We start from the raw sequence: 9477 nt of genomic DNA, 5'->3' as shown, positions 1-9477 counted from the left end.
TATGGGATTTGATGATTTATTTCTATGTTTTGAAAGTACTTTTTGTTTTTCATGTTTTGTTTCTCCTTTTGTTGATTTGGGAACATGCACCAAATGGTTGATTCCCCATATTATTAACTCAAGGGAACATGCACCAAATGGTTGATTCCCCATATTATTAACTCAAGGTTACATTTGATAACATTTTTTTTAGATATATATAGATATGGATCCACCCAAATCTTGATGTGAAACTATTATTTAACTAAAAAAAATGTTTATTTACAATTGTTATTATTTTGATTTGGATCAAATATCCAGATTCATGTTCAAAAAGTATTTTGAAATGAGGATAAAAATAACAAATTAATTGTTTTGAATGGATTATTTGGACATTTTTTGATCTAAGTGATTATATTTATAAATAAATTAATTGATATATATGTTGTTGAAATATAAAGTGATTTGTCATATTAATTGTCATTATTAATTGATGTTTGTCAACTAACTATATATGACTCATGGTGTCACCACTGATTTAAGATCAAACAAACACATGTAACAAGCCAACAATCAATTTATTTCCCCTATTTTCAAAGTATTATTTTTTATTTAACTTGTATATTATAGTTTTAAATAGAACTTGTATATTATAGTTTTGTATTTAAACTAATCTAATTTAGTTTGTTAAATACTAAAGGATCCCGTAAAAGTTCAGTCACAACTCGCCTCAAGAATCGACACAAAATGCATGAACTCCTTTTTTTTAAGTAAATAAATAAAAATTGTGAGCATTAAAATTGTTCACCTTTCTCTACAAGTCAATTTTGTTGGCTATATAATTATTTTGTGCTAGTTTACTTTATATATATATATATATATATAATAAAAAAAACTCAAAACCTATTTGATCTCACTTTTTTTTTATAGAGATTTATAAAAAAGAAGAAATTATTTAATTATTAAAACATCATTCTATATTTAAGATTTAAATTTAATTAATAAAATAAAAATATTATAATGGCTTTCAATTAATTGTTTCTAAAATATGATAATAATTTGCTTAAAAAATATTCTCAATGAATGATCTTTTGTAAAACTATTTTTCATTTACATTTTAATGTCTTTACTTAGGCTAATTCTCTACAGTTCGGTTCCACTGTTATCAAATTACCTCTTCCTCTCTTTTAGACTAATAATAATTCAGCATTAAAATCATATTATTCAATTTTGTTCGGGTTAAAAAGGAAAAATAAAAATTCGAAATCCAGAAATATTACTGTTTCTTTTGAGTTAAATATGAGAAAATGCAATTGAGTAATTAAGATTGTTTCAAATTCATTTACGGTTTATATGTGACAAAAAGTTTGTATTATAGAAAATGTTGAATTATGTATTTAATATAATGAAACAAAATAAAACTTTTGTCAGTTTACTATTAAAATGCATAAGAAAAAAATAAATTATACTGTGGACTGTGTTGTGTTAATATATATATTGATTGTAGAGTATTTACAAAGAACCTTTAAAGAGAAAATTATAATTCAATAAACCATTTAACTTAATATTAAATAATTAACATTGTAAATTATTGCAAATTAAAAAATCAAACATTCATATAGTCATATAGAATGTTTATGGCTTAAGAAGCAAATAATTTGATCAAATTTTAAAGGAAACAGAAGAAGATAAGAAATAAACCAAAAGTTTAGTTTGGGCATTCTTGACTGGGTCAATATTTATGGGTTTTACAACTAAATATATATATTCAAAATAATAATTCATTTATACTAAATTCAATATTCCTAACCATGGAAAAGCCTAATGAATTAATTTAACCATATGAATACATGTGCTAATGTTTGATAAAATGAAATATATTCAGATTAATTAGGTTTTCTCTTTATTTACATTTATGTTAGGTCACAAGTAGATATAGGCCAATTTCATTCAAATTTTTGCAAAAGATTTTTTTTTAAGTTATTACTATTTCCTTCCTTTTGTGTGTACATGTCTAAGCCCAAGATTTTATTTAATAAAAGGGAATTATTTTTTATTTATTTAAATTACATTATTTTATTTATATATTTAAAAGAATTATTTTTATTTATTTAAAAGATAATTTTAATTTATTCATTTATTTATATATTTAAAAAATTTATCTTTATTTATTCAAAAAAATCGTTTTATTTATTGAATATTTGAAAGAATTGTTTTTATTTAGTTATCTATTTATATATTTAAAAGAATTGTTTTTGTTTTATTATTTAAAATAATACTTTTATTTATCTATTTAAAAAAACTGTAATTTTAATATTTAAAATAAAATATTTTTCTTTAGAAATAAATAATTATTTATTTATTAGGATTGTTTCCTTGTTTGAAGTAAGCTTATCATAACTACAATATCAAAAACAATTTCACATTTCAAAACAAAAAATAACAAATTCATAAAACCAACTAGTTCAACTGCTGCAATCCAGATATACATTTTATTTATTTATTTCTAATAGTAAGTTCTCAAAAACAAAATGATTAAATTTTCCAAATTCCAAAACATAAAAAGAAAAGAATTCAGTGGAGACTATTTCCAATGTCAATAACAAATCGATATCTAACATCACCCTTAGCCAAACGTTTCATTGCCTCGTTTACATAATCGATCGGAATAAGTTCAATATCCGCCATTACACCATGTTCCGCAGCAAAATCAATCATCTCTTGCGTCTCCATCATTCCGCCTATAAAACTCGAAGTAATAATCTTTCTCCCTACACCATTTTCAAATAAATTAACACATTTCCATCCATTAACAAACAAATTAAATCTCGTTTTTGGGATCGAAACTTACCTTGAAGCATAGAAAATGCATCGAGTTCAAGATTTCCTTTCATCTTACCAAGAAACACAAGAACTCCACATGGTTTCAAAGAGCTGATAAATGGACTTACATTGTGTCGACAAGGGATAGTATCAATTATTCCATCAAGTGTACCGAAAATATCCTAACAAAAGAACAAATTTTTAAATCTTGTAAACTCTTGTAAAAGTTTAAAAAGGGTATAAATAAAAATTACATACCGGTCGTAAATCATCCGTGATTATGAAATTATCGACGCCAAAACGTTCAACAGCATCGCCAATTTTTGCCGGAGAATTACTGAAAACGGTAACATGAGCACCCATAGCCTTAGCGAATTTAACCGCAAAATGCCCTATACCACCAAGTCCAACTACACCGATTTTCATTCCTGGTTGATCCAAACCGGCAAATCGCAAAGGGCTATAAGCTGCGATTCCAGCACAAAGAAGTGGTGCACAATTCTTTAGAGGCAAAGCATCGGGTATTTTAATGATGAAATGTTCTTTTACAACCATAATATTTGAAAATCCACCGTAAGTAGGATCAGGATTTGTCATTCTAGAATTATAAGTGGAAGTTCTACCAAGGCAATAGTTTTCTTGGCCTTGATTACAATTTGGGCAAGAAAGACAAGAATCAACCATACTTCCAACACCAACATTGTCACCGATCTTTACTTTAGTTACATTTACGCCAACTTCGGTCACTATTCCGACAATTTCATGTCCGGGAATCATGGGGTAAATGTTACGATGACCCCATTCATTCTTAATTCGAAGAAGATCTGTATGACATATCCCACAAAACAGAACTTTGAAAGTAACATCATTTTCTCCGGTTGTTCTACAAACAAGAACATAAAGAAATCAATGATAGTTCAAATTTAACTAATTAAGATATCTAATACCTTCTATAAAAATGGTAGGGAACTAGAGGTGTGAATGGGTTTGTGGCCGCCCATCCGATGGCTGGAACTCGGTTCAATTCTTCAGATGATTGCGCCATTGTCGAAAACTCGAAGAGAAATTAAAAAATATTTTGAAGCTCGATGGTTATATTTATACAAAGGTTGAAGACAAGGAGGTGATTATGGCGGGAAATTGGCGGTTATGAATTTTGTAATATCTAAGGGCTTGTTTGATTTACACTAATTTTAAACACATAATTTATATTTTATTAAATGGTTGGAAGAAGAAGGAATTGGTCAATGTGCTAGACCCTTCTTTTTAATTTTTAAGAAAAAATGACCAATGACTAATAATATTTATTTTAGTTTAATAATCTAAATCAAGAAAGTCAAAATTTACATTAATTAATTCATTTGATTAAATAATATTTTCTTATAATTTACAAATATTTTTATTTTAATTAATTCAATATTTTAATAATTTAAATTTTTATATTTTTAAACTTTAATCACAGTAATTCTATATAACCACCAACCCAATCTTTCTATACTACAATGAGTAATTCAATTAAAGAGATAATTGAGAATTCCAGGAAAAAAATATACTTTTACAATTGAATTTAAATTCAAATATTTAATAGCACAGATACATTTAATATAAAAAAGCATTATTTTTTATTATTAATGTAGGCATGACCTGCATAACTAATTATTAAATCTTAAAATTATCTATTATTTTTTTAATATAAATTAACTATTAACTACAAATGTAGAGATAAGATAATTTGGTAAAAATATTTATAAACAAATTTATTTTAAAAAGAATTTTGAGACAAAACAAAAAAAACATTTCCTCAAAACGAACCTAAATTTAATCTATTACCTACCAAACTGAAAGGATAAATTAACCGTAAATAAAACAAAATTAGACAGTTATGGACGTTAAAATTATACAGTAGAAGAAGTTAATAATTTATAATATCTAAAGTCTTGTTTCATTAACACTAATTTCAAATACATTATATTTATTAAGAGGTTGAAACAAGGCAAGGGGGTCACTACTGAGTGTTGACATAAAAAATGAATTATTTTGGTTAAGTTACTAAAATATTATTTTTATTTAATATTTAAATTTTATAAAATTAATTTAATATTTTAATTAATAATTTGAATATTTGATTTGATGAAGTGTTTTATGATGAATTATTAATATTCTTTTTTATTTAATATTTAAATTTTATAAAAAAAATAATTAAATATTTTGATTAATAATTTAAATGACTTGATTTGATAAAGTGTCTAATGATAAAAATAATAAAAAATTAATCATGACTATACTTATATTTGATGAACTAATTAGTTTCAAACACACCTTAAAATTTTGTTTGTTTTGACATAATGGATACAATTATTTTCATTATTTTGTAAAAATTTATAAAATTTCTAGGATTCTTTAGTTGGGGGTAATTTTATATTTTAATCGGTAATTTGATTAATACAGTGATTGACGATGAAACAATTAACCCAGATCAAACAAGGCCTTAGTTGATGAGCTAATTTAAATTTATAAAATCAGGGACTTGTTTGATCTAAATAACATATTTTTACTATTTCATAATCATAGCTTCAAAAGTCTCATATAACCTTGTTTGATAGGATTTTATAAATAAATTTAAAAAAGAACTAATCTTTCATTCTTATTCTCGTTAATTATATTATTTAATTTATCAAATAAATATTTTATTTTTTTAATTAAAAAAATTAGTTCCATTCTATATAATCATGTTTTTACTTCTCAAATTATTAAAATAACTATATTTCTTTATAAAACAAAATTTTTTTTTATTATATTTTAATATTCTTTTAAGTCATTTTACTAATAAAAAAATGTTAACTTTATAAAAATCTGTACTAAATAAATTTATTTAAACAAACTTAATAACAAGTTATTCTATTAATCAGATTTCTTCAGACTGAAAATATTTTATTATTTCATAAATTATATTTGTTTATGTAGACAACATATTTTCACTATATTATAATGTCCCCCAAAAGTCTCAAAAACTCTAATTTTGAGTGTATTTGTTTATAAAAAATAATATTGTATTTTACATAGGATTTCTTCAAACAGAAAAATATTTTTTCTTGTCAAATTTGGAAGATTCTAACCATTGTGTGGGTTTTTGTATTTTTTTTTAAAAAAGTGGTAGAGCAAATCTATAACTCACAATTATCAGGAAATTAATTTGACATTGCACTACTAAAAACAACTATTTTATAACAAAATGGACGAAAATATAAAAATTATAAATTTTTTATTAGATAGAACGGTGGTGTTTGATTTATGAAAAATCCATTAATGTTGAAGGTGTTTTTGATGCTTTTGTTTCACGAATACTTTTTTAAGTTGGAATGCAAGTGGAAATGAGTAAATGATAATTTGATCCAGCTATGTTTTGTTCGATTTATACAAATCTAACCAGAGTGAATTTTCAAATTTTAATTTTACTAACTAAATTGTATGACACATAATTTTCTTAAAAAATTAAAAAAAGAAAAAGAAAAAGAAATTTCAAACATGTATCATTACTCAAATGTTTATATGAAAAACAATTCACGATTTTACATTTTGATTATATTGGTGAATTATTTTTAGGTGGAACATTGTAAATTTTAACATATTTGTTGAGCTGTTCAGTACGATTTTTAATGGAATAAATGGTGAGGGTCTAAGATTTATTTTGGTCGAAATGTTATTCGTGGTGAAATTTTGAAGGAAGACAAATGCATACAAAATGATTTATTATGATTAGTTGTCGAATATTTTTATAAAGGTTGAATCGACGTATCTTCTTCTTTTATATTGTTTGGGGTGACGAGTATTTAGAGTATGATTGAGATCTAGTGAGCAATGTCTGTGTATCTCGATAATTGTTGAGGAATTTGGATTGATACGACAAATATGACAAAGCTCAATTGTTGGTTTACTAAAATGCTAAAATCTGTTCATTCTTTTTTTGATAATTTAATATAAAACTTCTTTTGTACGAAAAAAATAGTCAAAAATACTTTTTAGTTTGATTTTATTTATAGTTTTTGAAAATTTTGATTTTTAAACCGAAGGTTTAGAATTGTCACTTTTTTTTTTTATAAAACTAATAAATAAATAATACAAGGTTGATAACACCTTCAAACGGTTTATTTTTGAGTTTGATGCTTAGTTATACACTTACTTCACACAATATTTTCATCCTATATAAATATTTTGTCATTTATATATATATATATATATATATATATATATATATAATTTTTTTTAGCTTGATCTTTTATTCTATTCAAGGATAATCTCTAACCTATCATTCATTTTCAGACATTTAAAAGTAATAAATCTGTCATACATATATAGCTTAATATAATTATAAGTTATTTTTCTAGTCTAACATTTTTGAGTCTAACATATTATGTCCATCTTATCTTAGAACGCTTTTTAGTTATTGTCATATCTTATAACCTTTTGAAAAAAGAATTTACACACCTTATAAGTTAAAAAATCACTAGTAAAAAAACGACCGACGGTTTTTTCCGAAGGTTTTATAAAACTCTCCTAAATACTCCCGAGAGGAATAAATCTTTCGGTATTAAAAATAGATTCCGAGAGGGGTGTAAAACCTTCGGGTTTACTAATTATTACCGAAAGTTCTTTGTAGAACTTTCGAATTTTACCTTCCCAAAAAACCAAAAAAAATTCTAAGTGTTGGATGTGGGTTAATTGCGAAGGTTTTTACAAAAGCTTTCGGTTTTGAAATCCCGGGGATTTTTAATTGCGAAGGTTATTCAAAGAACCTTCGGTTTTACCTTTTTTGAAATTCTCTTTTCCGAAAGTTTTAAAAAGAACCTTCGGTTTTGCTCAATTAAAAATAATTCTAAGTTTGGTAATGGTTTTTTCCGAAGGGTTTTTAATAAACCTTCGGTTTTGACTAATATCAAAACCGAAAGTTATATGAAAACCTTCGGCATCTACCTCTATAAATACAAACCCTAACCCTTCTATTTTTCATTCCACTCATCTCTCCTTTCTCTCTCTCCCGCGCCGCAGCCGCCTAGCCTCCTCCACGTCGGTTCTTCTCTTCTCTCGTTCAGGTTTGTTTCATTTGTTTTTTTGTTTTGTTTATTATGAGATTTAGATTTCTTAAGTTTATATATATATATTACCTAGATTTATGCTAGTTTACGTTATTTTGTTTGATTAATATATACATATATACATATATCTGAAATGCATTTAGGATGGGTGATTCATGGAATAGTCTTCGGCGTACACCGGAGAAACTATCTCCGTGTTACCAGAATTTGCTAGCACAAACAGAAATTGCGGCACGTGAGGAATAGGTGAGACAGATAACGTTGGAAATGGAGCAAATCTGATTGAGGGATGCGGAAAGAGGTCGATTGCTGAGTGAAATTAAAGCAGACAGGGCTGAAATGACCCAGAGATTAGAGAATCTCGAACAGGAACTTGTATTATTGAGGATTCGACTAAATCAACCACCGCCTCCTCCCACTCCATCTAATAATTTCTAGATTATATTGTTTGATTAATTATGTGTTTAGTTTTCCGTACGAACGATGACATTTTTATGTGTTTTGTTTTAATAATTATGAATTATTATTATTATCTTTGATTTGGTTTTAATATGTTGTTAATGATTTTTTTACCTTTTGTTTGCTTCTCACTTTTTTAAAAAAAATCCGCATTTCCAAAACCGAAGGTTTATTTGAAAACCTTTGGTTTTGACCCTTGTTTTAAAATATCTAGAAGGGTAAAAACCGAAGGTTTATTTGAAACCTTCGGTTTTGACCCTCGGTTAAAAAAATCCAAAAAAATTCTAAGTATGGGAAAGGTAAAACCGAAGGTTTATTTGAAAACCTTTGGTTTTGACCCTTGGTTAAAAAAATCCAAAAATAATCCAAAAATGGGGAAGGGTGAAAACCGAAGGTTTTTTTGAAAACCTTCGGTTTTGACCCTCGGTTAAAAAAATCCAAAAATATCTAGAAGGGTTAAAACCGAAGGTTTATTTGAAATCCTTCGGTTTTGACACTCTGTTAAAAAATCCAAAAATGGGGAAGGGTAAAAACCGAAGGTTTATTTGAAACCTTCGGTTTTGACCCTTGGTTAAAAAAATCCAAAAAAATTCTAAGTATGGGAAAAGGGTAAAAACCGTATGTTTATTTGAAAACCTTCGGTTTTGACCATTGGTTAAAAAAATCCAAAAAAATTCTAAGTATGGGAAAACGGTAAAAACTAAAGGTTTATTTAAAAACCTTCGGTTTTGACCCTCTGTTAAAAAATCCAAAAATGGGGGTAGGGTGAAAACCGAAGGTTTATTTGAAAACCTTCGGTTTTGACCTTTGGTTAAAAAATCCAAAAAATTCTAAGTATGGGAAAAGGGTAAAAACCGATGGTTTATTTGAAAACCTTCGGTTTTACCCTTCCCAAAAACATTCTGTTTAAGGTCAGGACCGAGAGGTTTATAAAAAACTTTCACAAATACCCTTCGAAACCGAAAGTTTTCAAATAAACTTTCGGTTTTACCACTTGACAATTTGTTAAATAAATTGGTTTTTTACCTTCCAATATAGACTCCTAACAAATATATTCAAGTTTGTGTTGTATTTTAAAAATTAATATGGTGTTTAATATTAAAATATTTATGATTGTGTTTGA

General features: G+C 26.0%; 1 protein-coding gene across 1 annotated transcript; it reads right to left on the bottom strand.

The window, feature by feature from the left end:
* Positions 1-2512: 2512 nt before the first annotated feature.
* On the bottom strand, positions 2513-3847 carry LOC124944139 (probable mannitol dehydrogenase). Its single transcript, XM_047484613.1, has 4 exons — positions 3750-3847; positions 3061-3685; positions 2831-2984; positions 2513-2750 (listed from the first exon to the last, which is right to left on the bottom strand). Exons 1-4 carry the CDS (start codon positions 3845-3847, stop codon positions 2554-2556), a joined length of 1074 nt encoding a protein of 357 aa, XP_047340569.1. The 3' UTR covers positions 2513-2553.
* Between the last annotated feature and the right edge of the window lie 5630 nt (positions 3848-9477).

This window comes from Impatiens glandulifera, chromosome 6 (assembly GCF_907164915.1).
Source record: "Impatiens glandulifera chromosome 6, dImpGla2.1, whole genome shotgun sequence".
In the NCBI taxonomy this organism is placed as follows: domain Eukaryota; kingdom Viridiplantae; phylum Streptophyta; class Magnoliopsida; order Ericales; family Balsaminaceae; genus Impatiens; species Impatiens glandulifera.
This window is presented reverse-complemented; position numbering and strand designations above follow the sequence as displayed.